The sequence below is a fragment of the Amblyomma americanum genome, chromosome 6 (assembly GCF_052857255.1).
Source record: "Amblyomma americanum isolate KBUSLIRL-KWMA chromosome 6, ASM5285725v1, whole genome shotgun sequence".
NCBI classification, from domain to species: domain Eukaryota; kingdom Metazoa; phylum Arthropoda; class Arachnida; order Ixodida; family Ixodidae; genus Amblyomma; species Amblyomma americanum.
The window spans coordinates 170194569-170215372 of record NC_135502.1 but is presented as its reverse complement, the minus strand read 5'-3'; the positions used below and the strand labels follow the sequence as shown (position 1 = coordinate 170215372).

At 47.0% G+C, this 20804-nt stretch overlaps 1 protein-coding gene across 1 annotated transcript in view; it reads left to right on the top strand.

The window, feature by feature from the left end:
- The window catches only part of nab (NGFI-A-binding protein homolog), an 867324-nt gene that overhangs the window by 169077 nt on the left and 677443 nt on the right, over nt 1-20804 (top strand). Inside the window, exon 3 of the mRNA XM_077628086.1 lies at nt 6674-6739. Within this exon, the coding sequence (XP_077484212.1) occupies nt 6674-6739 (66 nt within the window). The remainder of the gene's footprint in view (nt 1-6673; nt 6740-20804) is intronic.

Below are 20804 nucleotides of genomic sequence, written 5' to 3'. Positions count from 1 at the left end.
CGGGCGGCGAATGTGAGGCATAGACGGGAGGAGCAGGAGACGCAGCGACCTGGGCATACGTGGGCGCACAAAGAGGCACAGATGGTTCGGACGCCGCGGGACGAGTGACGGAAGCGAGCTCATCCTTGATTAGATCACGCAATGGCGAGGTCGGAGGCCGGTGCTGATGGGAATCCAGCGGCGGTAAGGTGGAGCCGTGCAGCTCCTCGCGGATGATGGAGCGGATGAGAGAGCGCAAGTCCACATCCGTTGAAAGGCGGGGGTCCCAGGCGTCTTGCAAGCGGAGGGATTGGAGGTCGTCAAGACGGTGACATGTGGTGCGGATATCGTTGACTGAGGTAGGGTTTTGGCCAGCCAGCGTGGTAAAAGCAAAGGAGCCGATGCCTTTAAGAATGTGACGGACCCGATCGTACTCGGACATGGCACTGTTGACACGTCGACACAGGCTCAAGACATCTTCAATGTAAGACGTGTAAGATTCGCCGGGCAGCTGGGCACGCGCATCTAACTTTTGTTTGTAGATGGCCGGACTGGCACCAACAGTGCCAAAAATTTGCCGAAGCTGCGATGTAAAGTGGGTCCAGTCCGGGATGGTATCTTTATGGTTGACCAACCAAGTCTTAGCCACGGCGGTTAAATAGAATGGCACGTGGAGAAGCTTCATGGCAGAGTCCCAGCGATTGTAGTCACTGACCTGATTGTACTGATCGAGCCAGTCCTCGACGTCATCACCACGGAGACCCGCAAATGTAGGAGGCTCGCGCTGAAGGGTCGTGACGGTCCATGTCGGGTGTCCAGGTGACATAGGAGCTGCGGGGCGTTAGAGTCAGGGTTGCGGGCGGAGGGATCAGCAGGTAGGGGTAGCACACCTGCTGAGGCACCGGCAAGGCCTGCGGAAGCGTGACGGCGTTGTTGGTCGACGGTTTCCATCTTCGGAGATGGTCCGACCAGGTGACGACCGGAACGGAGCTGCAGTGTGGCGACGGAGAGGACACGGGATCTAGAGCAGCCTCCACCACTTGTGAGACTGTGGACCAAGCGAGCTCTTTATGCCCGCTGGTACATATGGCGGCCGCTCCTCAAAAGACGAAGATGCGAGATGATGATGAATATTCACAGATGAAGACGAGGGTCACGCACTGTGCTCACAATATTTTTATGCAATATTCCGCAATGACAACTAACACTGGATATACCGTATAAAACAAGTGTATACAATTTTTTTTACTGTTTTCATCGATTTTTATTAAAAGAACTGAGAGATTTTTCGGTGCCGCCTTTTGAGCTGTACTGTAAAGCAAAGCGGACATTATGTACTTCATATGGATCAATAATGAAACAAATAATTAACATAAATTAATAACCTTTTCAATTTTATTTCGGGTGCTAGGTTATATTGTGTAATTGGTAGCCGTCAACATCGAAGGTGAGCCCTATTTTTAAATTTTCTTAATTGCCGACGCGTTTCGAAATTATCGAACGCCAAAAGAACACATTTCGAAGCTCGTTCTTTAGGCTTTTCCGCAGTGCGTATTTATAACATTGCGTCTCTGTGACTTCTTGTGCACCGAATATAAGCTCAGTTGGTGTAATAGATGACGTAGAACTTAATAAGGCCTCGGTGACAATACCGCGCGTAGCGACGCCATTTTGTAAGAGATAATGTGGAAAAGCCCACTCAACAAGCTTTCAAGTCCTCATTTTTTACTTTCAATACTACAAACAGCAGTGGGTATTAAGATCATTTAAATATAAAGCTCACCTTCAACGATGACTGCCGTCAATTCCAGAGTGTATACTTGCCCCTACAATTTAAAATAAAATGTTTATTAGTTAATTTAATTACTCATTTAACTAATTAGCCTTATGAGCTACATAATGTCCACCTTTCTGCAAAATCCAGCTCAGCAGACCGGATTGACACACTTCGCACAGTATTCAAATAATAATCTGTAAATGTTAAAAACATTATCCTGTATATTATCAGTTACATGTTTTTACACAGATCGAATAACTAATGCGTCAACATGACAGCTGTTTCTATTTTTGAGGGAATGGAAGACGTTCTTTTACTTTGTTTGCTGTTGGACGTAAAACAGATGTACTGGTAGATGAAGTTCTTTCTTTCAAGCGTGTTTATTCAGGATGCTTATATTTGCCGGCAACAAGTGAAAAATCATTAATATATGAATCTTCTAATTTCGTATCGGATACAACACTATAAAATCCAAATTCAAAGGGATATTAACTTATTGAAGCAACATTTTGCCTGCGAAAAGTGTCATCATGCATGGAAAATTCGCCAAATCGGGTGCTAGCGTAATCATTTTAAAAGTTCTTAGCTAGCGCCATTGACGCTTGGTACAGACTTGTCAAATATCAAAATGAAGTCCAGTTTCAAGCTTCGCCACTCACATTATGATCGGCGCGCAATAACGTTTCTATACATTTTCTGTGTCTCCTGTACGTACTTACTGTCCGCTGATATTTGTCTTTTCAATATTCTGTTTATAGTTTTACTTTTTGTTTTATACTTTTTTGCCTATTAGCCATGGGTGTATTGTATTTCCTGTCCTCCAATATTGCCCTCAGTGCGCTGTAGACAAATAAACAACTTCGTTGAAGAACACACGTCCGAACCATAGGCTTCGCCGCACAGCTCTTGGTAGTATCAGTTCCTGCCGGCAGATGCCGCGACGTGTTCTATATTTCAAACGCGGGGGCTTTCCTGGAAGCGGTGCTCCATGGAGAGAGGGAATGGGAGAGAGCGTCGGATGGGGGAGTAGTGTGGCGGTCTGCCGGTTGAAAGGCATTGCGACGGCACGCATTTACCGGAAGGAAGAATACAGCCGAGAAAGTGGCTCGCGTTGCCCCGATAAAGGTGTATCCAGACGACGGACCACGGACGTGTTTTGACCCGCGGACTAGCGGTCACGTGGGGTTTCGCTTCCGGTCTGCGAGGTCCGCTCATGGTCTGCGGGCCGGATCGCGCGAGAAATGCGAGAGCATTTTTTCTGGCGGCGGACCACGGACTTTTTAGCCTACTCGCACACATCGAGTCTGGCAACTACACCACACTGGTCTTTGCCGGCTCGGTGCTCCCGGCAGTCGAGGCGGCACCAGCGAAAGTCGTTTTGTTTCCACTGTTAACATGTCAACGTGGTCGGACGACGCTACGTTTTACTTTTTAGCCTTAGTACAGCTTGATGGCTCGATCATAATTGGGTATTCGGCGGCGAGAGCGAGCGAAATTAGTAGCAACGTCGGCGCTTGCCACGTGCACAGATATGGTTAGAAAAAAAAAATTGACGCTGCCTACGAGCCATAAGCGTATGCACTATCATGTACGCTAAACGCAGGTATTTTTCGGGACGTTACAGCACTTCTCACATTTCCCACCTTTAGCTCAGCGTATGCAAACCCAGACGGAAGGATATGCTCAGCCTTGTGGCGCCATCTAGTTGTTAGGCCGGGTAACTATTTCTGTCAACAAACGTACGCTCCGCTTAAGCCTAGAAGGGGCACAATCGTCACTCTAAATAAAAAATAAAACAAATGTTTCACTCATACGTCTTCTTATTGGCGAGGTGAGACCAAGCTAGAAATGGGTGCGCGTTTTATTGCCACTGAACGCAACAAAAAAGGCAGTAACAACGATGAATCCAGTCCGAAGCGAGCCGTCCTGCTTGGAAGCGCGCCGCCATGTTTGCCGCCGTGGGATTGCAACTTTCTCCTCACCGCGGCAGAAATCTGTCCCGTACCGATCGAGCTTTCCGCTGGTTATTTAGGCGGATCTCTGCTGCGGATTCCGCTTGTTCTCGCCGCCGAATGTCGAAGCGTGAGACGAGCGTTGCTGCAGGCTGATCACGAGGCTTGGCCCGCCTTGTCGTCTGCTCTTCTGGTCCGTCGTGTGGACGCTGTCGCCGGCCAGACCCGGCCGGGCCTCGCGCGGTCGACCCCACGTGACCGGTCCGCAGGCCAGTCCGTGGCCCGCCGTCTGGATACACCTTAAGCGGGCATGGTGATTTGCGCAAATAAAAACTATCTGCAACATGGGAGCACTAAAATGTACGCAAGGCGGCATTTTTCATAGATAAAAAACAAAGTGGCGCGAGCCATTATTAGTCTTTAATGGGACCGGGAAGATGGAGATGCCCGGTAAGTGTTAGCGCCGAGCACTCAGCTGAGGAATTGAGTGGTGACGAAATGTCAAGTGTGAGGGAAACAGTGCAGCATGAACCACGTCTCACGGAAACAGCTGCATTCTGCTTAACGGCCTGTATGAATGCAAAATCATTAAAGGGTCATGGAGTACCAGCTGAATTTTACGTGTACTGATAGATTACCGCGTTCACGTGACGTTACTTGCACTGAAGAGATGATGGCTTCTATAAAGTATAAAGTGCGACAAACATTCCGTCAACATTGGTCCACCTTTTGGCGAGCAAATTGTGCCTGCGCCGAAACAGTTGTCTTTCTTTTTTGTTCCCGGGTTCCTGAGGCGCAGCCGCACCGCCATTCACGTGAAAACGGTAAAGAGGAAGTTCTTTTGGGTCCCGACGTCGCGAGTTTGAGCCGAGTAGCGAGGAAAATTTTAAATCTAATTTTCTCCCCAGTGGATGCGCATTTTGCTGCCGGCCAGAAGGGGACATCGCCAGAAAGAACGACAGCATCGATTTTTACGAAGAACGAGTTTTATATGGCAGGGGTGAATGCGGTGGAGGATAGTGATGTCGCATTCCGAGAATGCGTTTCTTGGACTGTATCTATCGAATAATTGGGGTTCAGCATCGTTTTAGATGCACCGGCGAAGTACCTGCCGGCCCTGCAGTTGTCAAGACTCATTTGTGATCTGTTCCTGCTCCACTGGTGAATATTTTGGCTGTGCATTTTTCAAGCGTTGTGAAACAGTGCAGCGCTGCGTGCAGTGGGATGCGCCGCTGGGACAACACGTGCTCAAACCGAGACAACCAAGCGCAAGCGGCGGAGCACCATTTGCAAGAGTAAAAATAAGGCTCGTGGAGCGCGAACTGCAGCTGCTTCCCCTGTCTCAGCTTCCCGAGAGCGCTGGGACGCCGGCAAGTCTAATTAAGCGTCCCTGCGAGGCGGCCAGAGCAGCAACAGGAGGGCTGTTCAGCGGCTGCTCCGATTGGCTCCTCCGCCGCTGCTGCTCATTTTCGGGCTTGCTCTTGCCGGAGTCCGTGGCTCGTAGCTCCGACGCCCCCGCCGCGCGGCAGGGAAGGAGGGAGAGGGGCGCGCATCCCTTTTTTGTCTTGACGCGCGGCTCGGCCAGAGCGAACGCGCGCCTCTCCCCGGCCAGCACTGAGCGGGCTCCTCGTGCGCCTCCAACGGGGCGCGACTCGGCCCGTCGCAGATGGTTCAGGTAAAGGCCTCCGTCTTCTCCTCAGCCTCAGGGCAAGCAGTTTGCGATTAGCCCACAAAGGTGCACATGTCTTGCTCGCGCCACAATAACTGCTTAATGCCAAAAATTCCAAATAAGCACGGGACAGAGAGTACCAGTTTTGTCGGCATGAAACTGTGGAGGGACTCACAAGTGCAAAATAAGGCATCGACAACCTTATCCTGTGTAAAGAGCTGTTTAGAATGTTATTTTGGCAACAAATCTACGTTCATTCATATTTGTGAAATCGCCACGTTTTTTTCTGCCATTTTTATGGTCATAATTGTTCCCTTAGTTTATACTGCTTAAATTTTCTTTTATCTATCTAACTGCCCGTAATCTACTTTTTTGAATTTTTCTCGCTTGTAGTTTACGTTACCAATTTTTTTTATCCCTTTAAAAGTATCAATGGCGTGTTTTGTTGTCCTTGCAGTCTCTAATCAACGATTCGTACATTTGCTAACACTACCTTCCACCATGCTGTTTCACTCCGGGATCTCTTTTACGTAGACTACATTTCTATGCACTGTATTCTCATCTTTATAATAAAATTTTGATCGCCGTGCTAAACACAAGTGTATCCTTCTGCTTGCATTCGCTGCTTGCACTGGTATGGGCGCAGCGTCGTCTCCGAAACTGGCTATAAGGCAGCTCGCGCTGCTGTACTGAAAGAGCTCTCAGCCTTGCAACTGGGTCAGCGCTGCTTAAAGCCCTGCATATGCGAAAATAATTATATTGCCACAAAAAGCAATTCCATCCCTGTGTACCACAACAGCGCATATATAGGTGCCAACAAATACCACCGAAGGAGAATGCTCTCTTTTCGGTGAGGACCACACTAACAAAAGCATATGTTTCAACCCGGGCACATAATTTTTCGATTCCTCCAATTTCCTTCTACGGCTTCGATTTTGATCAATGTGAAAGTTCCGGCTCGCATGTGCGCTATTTCACAGTATCCGCCTCAATCGGCAGCTTTCTCACAGATCCTGCTTGCCAACACAGCACAAAACACGCGCAGCCTGCGCGCTGCCGAGAAATCTGCCTGCCCTTTCTACAGCAGGCTGCTGAGTGCATGCATTCAGCGTAACAGTCAGCCTTGAGCATGCGATTGTTGGCTACTTTCAAATGCACATCTTCACAATAGAAAACGCAAAAAAATATAAAATAAGATTAATAGATTACCTCCTTTTTCCATGTCTATGCTTCACATTACTCGGTAGTCGGTCATTCGCCGTCTGGAGTTAAAAGTGCGTTGCGCTTTCCTTGCAGGTAAGGCGCCAAGATGGTCTTACCGAGTACGCTGCCTTTTTCGAAAGCTTGATGGGAGGACCCAGCGTGAGTTGAATTTTCTCTATCAATTCTTCCCCGCCACCTACCTACCCACTACGGCGCGGCGCGAAGAAAACCATGTTGTCACCGATTCCCCCGAGTGCCCCGTGAAGTTTGCTTCTCTGCAACTAGCTGTTCAATGTGGAGAAGCAAGCCTCGGGGTACGGAATGAGGGTGGCATAGTGTGTTCATTCATAGCGCGTTTCTCGATGTCATGGAGTTAAACAGAGATCGCATTAAGCAGGAAAAAAAACTGCACCCCCCCCCCCCTCCCAGTTTTTCTGTATTTTGGAGTTGTTTGTGCGTGCACAAGTACAGCGGAATTTTGCTGAAAAGTACGGTCGCAGAATTCTCTGTCAGCGTCGGGGATGCTGCCATTTTTTTCTTTCTCGCACATCGTTATCTTCGTATGCCAGCATATCAATTGCGAAGTGCGCTTAGCACGACCTCTGCGACTCAAGGACTCAAGATGCCCCAGGCCGGCAGATCTCACTCTCCCTCTTTATTTCTAGGCGCCGGGTTTACGGGCATTCAGGGAATGCTCTGTAACATTTTCAACATACTCAGCTTGCTCTCGTTATTATTTATTTATTTATTTATTTATTTATTTATTTATTTATTTATTTATTTATTTATTTATTTATTTATTTATTTATTTCAACATGGCAGCGTTTACTGGCATTAAAATAAATTGAACATCATTGACGGAAGCTCAGTAATCCATCCCACTCGCTTAAGGATACTGCTTGTTATATAGAGCCCAGGCGGTGATACAGCATTCCTGGTGGTCGTATGCATGGCATTCGCACATTATGATGAGCATAACGATGGACTGAACACCGCAGCGACCAGGGACAGTGAAGCAGACGTGGCCCGGTCGCTGCGTTGCTTACTCCATCAGTGTGTACCAACTAGCTCAACTCTCCGCTTAACTGCAGCTGATTTCATACGTATGTGCATGCCACTGATTGAAGTGTGGCCAGTCTGCCCAGAAAAAAAAAAGAAGTCATAAAATGTTGGAGTGCAAAGTCAGTCTTATGAAGGTCGCCAATTGTTTCCTATCGGCAACTGATTGCAATTGTTACATTTAGAAATGAGTCTCCTGTACAACCAGGCATACTGCATGTACAGTCTCCGCACCAGCGAGGAACTGCTGCCGTTAAATTGCGCGCATCGTATATGTGAAGGTTCGATCGCTTCTCTCTAGTTGAGCAAAGCACGCTGTCATTTTGCGGAGACAGCTTGTGACGGACCTGAAATCAGCGAGGTCCGCTTGTGCTGAGACATTGGGGCTGGAAAAAGTGGAAGGAGAAACGTAAGCTTCAAAGCCAGGATCCTACGCGGAGAGGTGATGTGGTCCCATACATGCAGCGCGTGCATCGTTCAAACAAGAACAGCACGCAAAGCCGTATGCCCAGAAGCATGGTGCACAACTTAGCGATCACATAAGAATCTTTAAACGATATCCCACACTTTAAAGACAGGATACATGAACGCAAATTGTCCTCGAAAAAAATCTGGTCGGATCTCACTTTCCACTGCATTATAGTAAGTGGGATTGCAGGGCGGGGTTACTTGCAACGATTATGTTGACAAAAAATTTAAGACTACAGAGTGGCACCAGAATTAATACAGCCCAAAATATATACAAATTGTAGCTTACTGCGTGAAGTGAACTTTTTTTTACTGTGCAGAAGAATGAAAATATCTCTCTAAACTATGTAAGAATGCTTCATCTGCCAAGACGATACTTCATCTGGAGCAAAGGTCTATTTCATGTGTTGCCTTGCAATTCTCTTGCTGTCTTCCAGCGTGTCGTCTTGCCTCACTCAAAAGGCAGTTTCATGTCCGTTCTGCATGGGAGCGAGCTCCTGTTGGCGCAATAAAATGCGTTTATGAATTACAGCTTATTGGTCTACCTTTTTTACTTTTCTCAGGCGTTCTTCCTAGTCCCTTATTTATTTTTTTCTTTAGCCACCCTCAAAACCTAAGACGCAATAAATATAGAGGGGACACAGGTATTTACGTAAAGATATTATTTTAAAAATTAAAAAAAAACGGAAGTGAAACAGACCCGTGCAATGATGCAGTACGAGGGTCTTAGGTGGTGCCTGTAATGTGCAATATATTGAAATTAAAGGAGTTGTTGCTCACTGCCCTGTCTACAGCCTGACTAGACCCATTGCAGGGCAAATGCCTCTCCCATGTCTCTCCAATCAACCCTGTCCTTTGCCAGCTGAGCCCACCCTATGTCTGCGAACTTCTTAATCTCATCCGCCCACCTAACTTCCTGCCACCCCCTGCTACGCTTACTTTCTCTTGGAATCCACTCCGTTACTCTTAAGGACCAGCGATTATGTTGCCTTCGCACCACATGCCCTGCCCAAGCCCATTTCCTCCTCTTGATTTCGACTAGGATGTCATTAACCCGCGTTTGTTCCCTCACCCACTCTGCCCACTTCCGGTCTCTTAACGTTACACCTATCATTTTTCTTTCCATCGCTCGCTGCGTTGTCCTTAACTTACGCTCAACCCTTTTCGTTAGCCTCCACGTTCCTGCCCCGTAGATGAGTACCGGTAGGATACAGCGGTTGCACACTTTTCTCGTGAGGGATATTGGTAACCTGCCATTCATAATCTGAGCGGATTTGCCATATGTGCTCCACCCCATTCTTATCATTCTACTTATTTCCCTCTCATAATACGGATCAGCTGTCACTACCTGCCCTAAGCAGACTTATTCCTTTGCCACTTCCAACACCTCGCTTCCAATTGTGAACTGCGGTTCCCTTTCTAGACTGTTGAACATTACTATGGTTTTCTGCATGTTACTCTTTAGATCCAGCGTTCTGCTCTGCCTGTCTTACTAATTGATCATGATTTACAGTTCACCTCCTGACTAACTCATCAACGCAATGTCATGAGCGTATCGCAGATTATTTAGGTAATCTTCATTAACTCTTCTCCCCAACTGTTCCCAATTCAAGCCTCGGAGTACCTCCTGTAAACAGGCGGTGAATAGCATTGGCGAGATCATGTGTCCTTGCCTGACGCCCTTCTTTAATAGAATTTTATTGCTGACTTTCTGGAGGACTACTGTAGCTGTGCAGTTGCTACAGAGATCTTCAAGTATTTTCACATAAGGCTCTTCTACACCCTGATTCCGCAATGTCTATATGACAGCTGAGGTTTCCACTGAGCCAAATGCTTTCTCGCAATCAATGAAGGCTATATATCGGGGTTGGTTGTATTCTGCGCATTTCTCTATTACGTGATTGATAGTGTGAATATGATCTATTGTGGAATATCCTGTACGAAAGCCTGCCTGATCATTTGGTTGATTAAAGTATAATGTTGTACTAACTCTATTAGCTATTACCTTAGTAAATACCTTGTAGGTAACCGACAGTAGGCTGATCGGTCTGTAATTTTTTAAGTGCTTGGCGTTCCCTTTCTTATAAATTAAGATAATGTTTGCGTTCTTCAAAGCTTCTGGTGAATTTTGCGCACCGCTCAATTTTTCTTCCTAGTGAATTTCGTCGTTTGTTCGACTAACAACGAGGCTGTCACCATCGGGGAATTTGGTGTATACTTGTATAGTTTTTCACGCTTTTCCTATTCAAGACAGTGGCGTTAGTGATGACGTCGAATGCCATGAAAATGCTTCCTTTGGTTTTTCATTATTGCTTCAAACTTTTGAGATAGACGCTCACCAGCCGTTATTTCATTTCGTTTTCGTTATTTGCCAATAGGGCATCATGGAAGGGTCCCAAGGCTAAAATCTGTTGGAAGAGCTTCATGGTGCCGAGCAACGCTATCACTTGGCAGGTGACGATACAACTCACTCAATATTCAACAGCAAAGCAGAAAAAAAACTAGGCAATTGATAGCAATAATCAAGCCACAGAATACAAGAAATTGTACAGACAACGAACGATATAACATTGCGTATGCAAAAATAGCAATAATGCACAGTTGACACTCAAAAGTGTATTTTTAAATTGGCATAAGGTGTACAACTTAACAGGTAAGAATAAAATCTGCTAATTTATCTAGAACACAGTTCACGTGAAATATACCAACAGTAGTTACGGACCCTAGTTATAACTCTTCAAAATATTCCCAACCTATTCCATATTAGGAAAAGTGAGCGAACATCATTCATTGTGTGGTTTTGTGCCATTTTGCATTTATTTGGGATATATGGCAAATTATGCTCCATTGTTTGAAATTTATATTGATTGCAGAACCTTGGAATGAACCACGCTTTGGTGCTTGGAGCATATGTGCAGTCTCGGTTTAATAATGAGCGTGGGATATCTCCTGCAACAAAAAACCTCGCCCCAGGTCACCCTGGGTTTTTGTGAAAAGTCATTGGCGGCGATAACATGCACTCTCTGCCAGATTATAATGGCTGTATTTTCGGCGAAGATAGCCTCTTGTGATTAGACGGAGGGACTTTCCCACAGTTTCCCCAGACAGGGATTTCTACGAAGGGCAGAGTGGTCGCTTTGAGTTGGGATTCCGTGTCGTACTGCTGGGCAGCTGGGAAAGAGGAAAAGCGAGGGAAAAGTAGGACGAGCAACGATGGGAACAGGAGAAAGGCGCGGTTACGTGCAAGCACATCATCTGTGCGCTGGACAGCGGCCGCCGGTCAGTTTTCCCAAAATGTCAGTTTCCTCCGAACAAAGCTTTTTTGATATTAGCACTTGAGGGACTTCTCATACGCTCCGCATATTGGAACCCAGCAGTCTGATTGGGGCGAAATTTGGGAGTTTCCTGATCGTCGCGATGCCCGTGGTGAATACGTAAACTCTGTTAAAGTTTCAAGTAGCAGGGGCTGGCAGAACTTTAGGCGGGCGGATGAGATTAAGAAGATTACGTGGATAGTGTGGTCGCTGCGGGCACAGGAAAGGGTTAATCGGGGGTCATCCCTCGCCAAACGTCCCAGACGTTGCGCTCGACCATCTCCAATTTGTTAAAAAAAATTCATGGAAACTTATCGTAATATGTGTTATGAAAGCCTGAAATATGTTTGCCGAAAAAAATTATTCCTGTGGTTTGGGCAGTTTGAATATTTAGAAAAGGCGAGAAGCCAGGTATTAATAACAAGTTTAAATTTTTAGAAAACACTTGAAAAATTTTTTTCATTGACATTTGCACAGATTCTGTCTTTCAATATAATTCAGAACATGCAGCTTTACACTCCATAAATATTTTTTTTTTAAATCGAAAAAAAAACGTATGAAAATATGTCATTTTTGTCTTTTTTTTTTCTTTTATACATCAACTTGCTCTCGGGTATTCGGAAATAACCGTTTTGTTCCTCTAGACGTCTATTGCCTATAATAAATGTTACAGGTGATGAAACTGCGTACACAGAAGTGGAAAAAAGTAGCAAAGTTGCAAAAAGGGTATTTTGAGCCAAAAACACTCGTTAATTTCACCCTGAGGTGGTTCAAGTAAAAATACAAAAAATAATAGGCTACGTAGAATGGTTTATTGTCTTTCATTTCAGAAATTTTTATCGACGTAATTATTGTTTAAAGCGAGAAAAAAATTTTTGAAGCTGAGCTCTTGGGCCGCAAGTTGCGTCGTCTGTTAACGCCTCTTCTCCGCAGAACACGACACCTGGCACAGCACGGCACTTATGGCCAGATAACGACTTCAGTTTCCCATCGCTCGGTGTCGTGCATTTTTAGGGCTGGAGCGGAAGAAGATGTCGCGCTACATTCGGCGGATGGTACGCAATAAACGAGATCGTTGTCGCTTTCCAAGTTCGAACAGACCCGCTTTGGTGAGGGGCGGCCAACAGAAGAAAAGCAAGGGTATTGAACGTGCTGTCTCGCATGGACCACGAGGTGAGATGACCAGGTGACATGGCGGGCGTATCACAAGTGCTTTATTTATATCCGAAAAGATCGCGCAGAGGGCGCGTCTCGGAGCACGTGCACATGAAGGTGTGAAGTGCACACCGCTGCGGCCAGTAACGCGAGACGCGCTGGCGATGAACGCGGCCCGCTCACCCGTAGGTGCGTCGCTCGCATGAAGGTGCTTCGCCAGCACAGTGGCTGGTCTATACAGTTGTCGCTGGAGTATTAATGCAGAAGTCGCACTGATTAACTCAAATATAACCAAGACATCACATCGGAAACAACCGGGCATGAGCCTCTGACGGCCACAAGTGCCACAAGGCTCAGGTATCACGTGGTGCTGCTGCGTCGCGCATTCTTTCAACACTGGATCGTTCTGGTGATTTCCAGATCGGCGTCTCAGAAGCTCTTATGCGGCTGATTACGTCTTTCATGGCGCCGACAGGAATGACTGCGACAGAACCACACCGAACAACTAGCTCACTTGGGCATTTGCCGCCCTGACAACGGTAAGAAAATCTTTTCCCACGAATACCTGTTCGACTACTCAACGTTCCCATGCTTGCCTGCAGTTCAAACCTCACTTAAGAACAAGAACTATTGATTTCGCGTGGCTACAGTGTCGGTAGTGTCGTGCTCTGCGGTGAAGAGGCGTTCAGAGACAACGCAACTTGCGGCCCGAGAGCTCAACGTCAAAAATTTTTTTCTCGCTTAAAAACAAAAATCACCTAGATAAAAATTTCAGAAATCAAAGGCAATAAACCGTTCCACGTAACCCGCTATTATTTGTATCTTTACTTGGAACACTTCAGGGTGAAATTAACGAGTGTTTTTGGCTAAAACGCACTTTTTGCAACATTAATATTTTTTTTCACTTTTGTGTATGCAGTTTCATCACCTGTAACATTTATGATAGGTACTAGACATGTAGAGGAACAAAACGGCTATTTCATAAGTCCCGAGAGCAAGTTAATATTTAAAACAAAAAAACGACAAAAATGTTACATTTTCATACATTTTTCATTTTTCTTTTAATATTTTTAATCCGTGTAAAGCTGCATGCTCCGAATTATATCGAAAGACAGAATCTGTGCAAATGTCAATGAAAAAATGTTTGAAGTGTTTTCTAAAAATTTGGACTCTTTATTAATTATTGAGCAGCGGCTGGTTTCTCGCCTTTTCTAAATATTCAAACTGCCCTCACTTCACGAATGAATTTTCGTCAGAATTGTTCAGGCTTTCATTATGCACATTACGATAAGTTTGTACGAGTTTTTTTGAACCAATTGGAGATGGTCGAGCGCAACGCCTGGGATGTTTGGCGTGGAATGATACTTGGAGAGATATGGAAGAGGCAGTGGGCGTAGTCAGGCTCATAATGCTAATGATTTGTTCAAGTGAAAGACTGCGACTTTGTTACAAAATCAGAGAAAAAGATACAATGCCAAAATAATTAGGCCTAACAGTCTAAATCAGAATGAAGAGCTAAATCAAGCAAGAGAATCTCAGCTGTTCGGAAGATGAGCGCCTGTCTTCCTTCGTACCTTGTCGCAGCGCTGTATTTGTAGTCAGACATTGTACCAGCTATAGCTCAACTCTCTGTTTTACTTTGGAAGAGAGTTAACTTTTACAATGGTGCGACCCTATCGGTTAGTGAATGAGGGAATAGCGCGACGCCACTGCGCAGGCGCAGGACAATAGCGCCCCTTCCTTCGGTTACTGTCCAGCGCCTGCGCAGTGTCGCCCCCCTATTCCCTCATTTCCCTAACCGATAGGGTTGCACCATTGTAAAGTCCCTGATTGACTGCCGCTTTGTTCTAAAAGTCCCTACTGACGACAAACCACGACAGCTTTTACTGGCCGCTTCTAGATGGCGCCACCACCACTAGGCCCCCGCAAAGTTGCTTTGGGATAAGTCGCATTTGCCCCGCCGCGGTGGCTCAGTGGTTAGGGCGCTCGACTACTGATCCGGATTTCCCGGGTTCGAACCCGACCGCGGCGGCTACGTTTTTATGGAGGAAAAACGCTAAGGCGCCCGTGTGCTGTGCGATGTCAGTGCACGTTAAAGATCCCCAGGTGGTCGAAATTATCCCGGAGCCCTCCACTACGGCACCTAATTCTTCCTTTCTTCTTTCACTCCCTCTCTTATCCCTTCCCTTACGGCGCGGTTCAGGTGTCCAAAGATATATGAGACAGATACTGCGCCATTTCCTTTCCCCAAAAACCAATTATTATTATTATTATAAGTCGCATTTTGAAGCATAGTTTCTGAACTGGTGAGATTAAAGAGCGCTGGTACACAGCGCTTCTATCTTATTTCGTCTCGCTGTCTTCACTACACAGTACTAATGAATGGATTGTATTGGTGTCAAAACAGCGGGAATATTTATCCAAGATAGCGATTATAGAAACCTGTGTTCCGTTCAACTAATGAGCAAACTGAAAAGTGGTGAAAAAAGGGGGTGGGGTGAAAGAAGGGGAAGGAATAACTCGGAAATAGACGGGCTGGAAGCAAAAACGTATTTTTAAAAAACAGTGCAATACCCCCATGGGTTCGCCACTGGGCGTCGGATTCTCACGATCCGACCATAGGCAGAGCCTGAACAGTGTACAAGCATGCTCTAGGACTAGGGGGCTGCACGAAGGCCTTCACGACGGGCTCGCCATTGCTGTGCTACTGCGGCTAGCTGCAGGAACCACTCAGAGCAGGCAGCCGAGGGAGAAGCATTTCAACTAGGCAGCGCATTGGCGGCAAAGCACACACGCACAGCAGACACGCGGCGCAAACAGGTTTCCGGGAGTTGTTCATTTGATTTAAGTTCACTTTTCTTACTTGGGATGTTCTGTAGCGATATTATTTTCTAAACGGATGGAGTACTGTTAGCGTCAGGTGGTGTCACGTGCAAACAAGAATGCAAATAAATACCTGCTTAAGAGGAAATACACGAGTGGCCCATTAACACTTCTACGCATGAGACTTCAGACTGTGGAAAAGAAGATAAGTGCGTTAATCTTCAACCTCCGTTTCAATGTTCTTCTGTTGCTTATACCTTTTCATACTGCGTTTCGATGGAGGCGAAACGCAAAAGGCGCCCGTGTGCTGTGCGACGTCACTGGACGTTAAAGATCCCCAGGTGCTCGAAATTATTCCGGAACCTGTTTCTCTCTTTCCTCCTTAACTGCCACTTTTATCCCTTCCCTCACGGCGCGATTGAGGTGTCCTCCAAGAAGTGTTGGGACATTTATTGCGCGATTTCTTTTCCTTAAAAACCACTTACCGCCAATTTTTAAACTGCGATTTTGGTAACGGCATCCAAAAATCTAACTTCTATGATTACACGCACACGGGATAAATGATATGAGATGTATTCGCGGAAGGGCACTCGAATTAATGTCTTAGGCATTTACAAATGGAGCGCTAATGCCGGGGACCTTTTTCTTCACCATGGTATTTATTACACTGAAATGATATTGCACCGATGTTAAGGAGCACCTTTAATTGAGCTCCAATTCGTACTCATAAAATTCCTCCTATTGGCATTGCCTGCCGCTTCACCTGAGGACGGTGTGTCGTTGCGAGAACGGAACTAGCAAAGGTGTAGAAAAGGGCGGTGACCACTCCGGGGGTGGCGGCGGCGCGGGGAGCGACCGTTGGGGAGGGCACTAGATGGACAATGGCCGGGGGGAGGACAATGAAGTAGTCGCCCCTCGGGCGTCTTGCGGGGCTCCCTCAGCACGTCTTGTTTGTCCGCTGTTTCGCTCTTTGTGCAGGCAGCGCCTATTGTGGGCGCCGGGTTTTTGTTTACTCGCGTCGCACGCGCTTTTTATGGAAAACCACGCAACCCCTTCCTTTTATCCGCTGGGAGAAAAAGGGTCCTCCTCCTCCTTCCTGGCGTTTTCTTTTTTTGCCGCTGCGGGGACGGAGGCGCTGTATTACATTAAGCCACGGCACGGTTCGTCAAACATGGCGTTTATTCCCTTTTGGCCCGGTAAAGAACTCGTCCCTTGCCGGGAAGAAAGAAGCTCCCAACAAAAGGCCCAAGGTGCGCCTGCCTTTGCAGAAAGCCCCAGCCAAGAGTTGCGTAAACTTCCGAGATCATTCTTTGGAAAATGGGCACAGATGCCTCAAAGCTGGGAAAGTTTTCGTTTTTTTTTTCTTCTTTCCCCTCCTCTGCACGGGGCTGTTCATTCCCACTGTAGAGGAAGTTGAGGAGGATATTTGTGCGCGGCAGCCACTCTCGGCAACAACCGTTTCCCCAACACGAAGGAGGCTCTCCCAGAAAATTTCTTCTCCGCGCGTCTTTGGTTTCTGGCCGCTTTTGTCGCAATGCCCCAACCTCGAGGCAAGGAAACCGTTTGCGTCCAAACGGCTTTGCCGAGAGTAAGAATGGGAGAGAGGAATCTGCTGGGATGGGCTTTTGTGCACGAGGAGCGGTGGAACAAAAATAAAAGAAACAATTCAGTTTCAGTTCTTTTTTAAGGGGGAGCCTTGCCCTCCACTCAGATTTCCGCACATGGGCTGGAAAGATCAGTAAAAATTTCCCATTCAGCTTCTGCCCACTTGGGAGTGCGCAGAATCCTGTTACAAAACACCTTCTCAACTTTCCCGGACGTCGCCTAATACTTTTTATTAATTTTTTCTCAGATTTCCTAAAAATTTTGTACTCATATTGTCAACGCCCGTGTGCGGCTATCGGGGTGCTGTCGAAAAAATAAAGTGAATAAAATATGGCTCCCTCTCGAACCGCTGTTTCTAGCATTCGCCTGGGGCGCTTCGTTCTGACGCCCACTGACCGAGCAGCTGCTTTTCCTACAAACCCTTCATCGCAAGCGAGGCAACCCCGATCCCTAGGCTCTCCCTGCAAGGGGGTCCAGGCTGGAGAACCTGCAAAGATAACCCCGTGGCGCACGCCTGCTGCGACGGTCGAGCGAAGTGTTCAAGTTTAGCCTGCACTTTGATTTCTCGCCGTATACATATGTGCAGGAAAGAAGCGCCTCCGTGTTTCAGTCCCTCAGCCATGTCCTCTATTTTTTTTCCTTCGGCGTTTCTTCCTCGTTCTCTTTGCGTGCAATTCGTGGTTCTCCGTGAGAGTAATTGTCCTGAATTTGGCCAGCTCTTATAAACGACAAGCAATCAGGAAGGTAGGTGTGAAACATGGTGGACATCAATTGTGGACGTCAAGATTGCGTTATATCACTGGGGGATTTAAGGGAGGTGGATTGACCACCCCCCAATTTTGTGTGAGAAACCTATATGAGAAATATCCGATTTTTTGGACAAAGAAACTTCAAGGAATGAGTTACTCAAATAGACCGCCTCCTTTGTGAGTCGTTGTTGCTGTTGCCTCGAAAGCGATGGCACATACACCCAAATCGGCCTACGCGTCTTCGTCCTTGTCCCCTGTCCTTTACATATGCACTTCGATTCCGCTCACCAAAAAGCCCAGTTGAATCACTCAGCTGCATGCTTTTTTTTCTCATTCCGCGTCTATTATGCTGCCTAACTGCTTCTCCTTTTCTTTCCAAATTCACTTATTTCTTCTTGCGTGCATGGCCGCTTGGAAAGAAGGAAGTGAAAAACTTTGGATGATTTATTGATTTTCTGCGTGCGGAAGCTCTACAGTCGCGGAGATTTGGTTTAATAATGTCAGTTAGTAGTCAGCGCGCGTCCCTGTACCTTAGTGTTCCTCTCTTGGCGCTCTTGTTCGTGCCGCAGCCTTTCTGAATTGCATCTTCTCTTAGGCACGCCCACTCGTCCCAGCAATTTTCTTCGCGTGTCGTTTGCAATGTCACAGCTATGGTAGGCACCTGGGATCCAATGCTCGCCAGCTACCTGCTGCCAGTCGAAGCTTACATGGTTTTTCGGCCATGGTCATGTATTGCATGCGCCGTGAAACTTGACGTCTGCCAGCATTTTTACGTATGCTTCGAGCATATACAAGCGGAACTAGTTCATCTTCGTGAACCACGAGGAATGGTTTCCCAGAAATGGACTACAAAGTAGTTGACTAAACCATTTTTTTTCAGGAAACAAGTACTCCATTAAGCTCAATTTAGTTTCCTTCTACTCTCAAGCGCTAGCAAACTTTACTGGCATGATTATTTCAGGTCACCAATAAGACAACCCGCATTTGCATGAAACAAAAAAACTGTTGTCCGCTTGTGCTTTAGATCTTTCCATCAGATAACGTACGAACCTACTTTTTTTCTCGTGCCATCGACATGAAGAGTAATTTTGTTTCGCATTTTCCCATGACGGGAAACGAGCGCGCAGGATGGGACGCAGAGACTTAAGGCGCCAATGCGAGGGAATTGAGGCGACCTGTGGTGGAAAGAGTTAAGTGATAACAATAATAATACGAAAGCAATGAACTGAGCGAAGCTTGGAGTATCTTATTCCCCCACTCATTCAACGTCGCTGGCTGCTGCGCATTCTCATCCCTTGACGACTCCAGTGTGATGCCGCATACGAGTCGTCGATGGAATGCACGCCACTCGTTACGGGAGGGCAGGCCCAAAGGGCTTTGGGCATCGCATTATCGAGTTCTCTGCACTGCCCTAGCGGTGTGGGGTCCCTGAAGAATACAGGACCGTAGTGCACTTTCGCGGCACGGCCACGAACGAGCATATGGATTGTCTCAAACGGGCTCTAAGTTTGTTTTTTTCGACCACCATCGTCAGCGTGTGAAACTGGGGCTTGCATTGGATGTTTCTTTTTTTTCACTTTCTCCCATTTTTGAGCAACCCGCAAGTTGAAAAAAGGGGGCGGGAAAATAGTCCACGGGCCAAGGAAGAGCTGTACGCCGTTGTGGTCTACATACGAGAGAGCCACTCGCGTTCCCTAGGGGACGCCGCCGTGAAGGCGCCCCAACGCAGTGAGCAGACTAATCAGAACCGCCGCTCAAGGGTGCACTGCGGAGAATAAAACAACCCTGTGCATACGGACTAGCTCCTGCGACATGTGTGCCAGATGGGACTCATAAAGAGAGAGAAAAACAAAAGTGCCCGCACCGCCCGATGAGCTGTTCGGACAATGAACGTGGGTGCGCTTCCAGCTGCACAGCGGTCCAAAGCAGGCACCGTGTATAACCCGGCAGGCGGCAGAGGTCGACTAATCAGCCCAGCCATTGTCGACGCAAGGAGCCTTTGCTTCGACACTTTCTTGCCTTTGGGCATGGTGAAGCGCCGATTCAGCTCCCTTATACTTCGGGAAAGGTGGACAGAAAGCTGGGCAAACTGGTTTGCGTCGGCCGGGAAGGTCGGTCCTGTATGCCGTCTGCCGGCGTCGGTAATCGTGGGTTTTGTGGAGAGGTTGAACTCACAACTTTGAAGCTAACGAAGTAGCAGGGCTATTGAATTTAAGGCAGCAAGTATTGAAATTAGTTTGAAGAGACGATAGGATGTAAAAGTGTTTTGTATATTGCAAAATCAACAATATTCGTGAGAAGAAGTTTGGGGTCAATCACCTGCAGGACAATATTCGGACGCCTTTAGTAGCTAAGTAGGCTCCGAATGTGCGTCCCGGTACTCACATTCTACCCCTTCACTTGAATGTCGAATGAAATCGTTGAGGGAGAAATGATATAATCGCAATCCAATCGATATCGTGATTGGTGCAGAATCAAGACGTGGAGAACTGCTTTGCGTGTTACGCCAAGTGAGCGAGTGGATTGGCCACCAACAGGTGGCGGAAGGAGCCGGAACGAACGCCCGGAAGGAGATGACGCAAGCAGGCCGTACCGAGAGTAGAAGACGAAGGACTGGTGCACTTGCAGGACGACAAGCATCGTGGCTCCGAGCAGTGGGGCCTACGGAAAGTGCACCGAGGGGCGAGACTTGAAGTGCCGGACTGGAATCTCCAGCAGACTTGCGTCGTGAATCCGGTGCGATGTTTAAATCGCCGTGACAAGAATTTGGAAACACCGTAAAGCCTAAATTTATGCTGGAGATGAAGTTTCGATGTAACGCAAGCCGCTAAAACGTGGTGATCGAACAGTGCTGCTCTCTGGTTTCAGTTTTATGCCAAGGAGGGCAAAGGAAAAGCTACTAGGGTGAAAAATGGAACAAATCCTTAGTTGAGAAACGAGTGAGCCTACCAGGAATGCGGATCACTCTGAAACAGCGATGCGAATTGGAACTGAAATAGTAAGGATGCAGAGGGCAAAACCTGAATTGGAGAAACACACAAGATGCGTGAA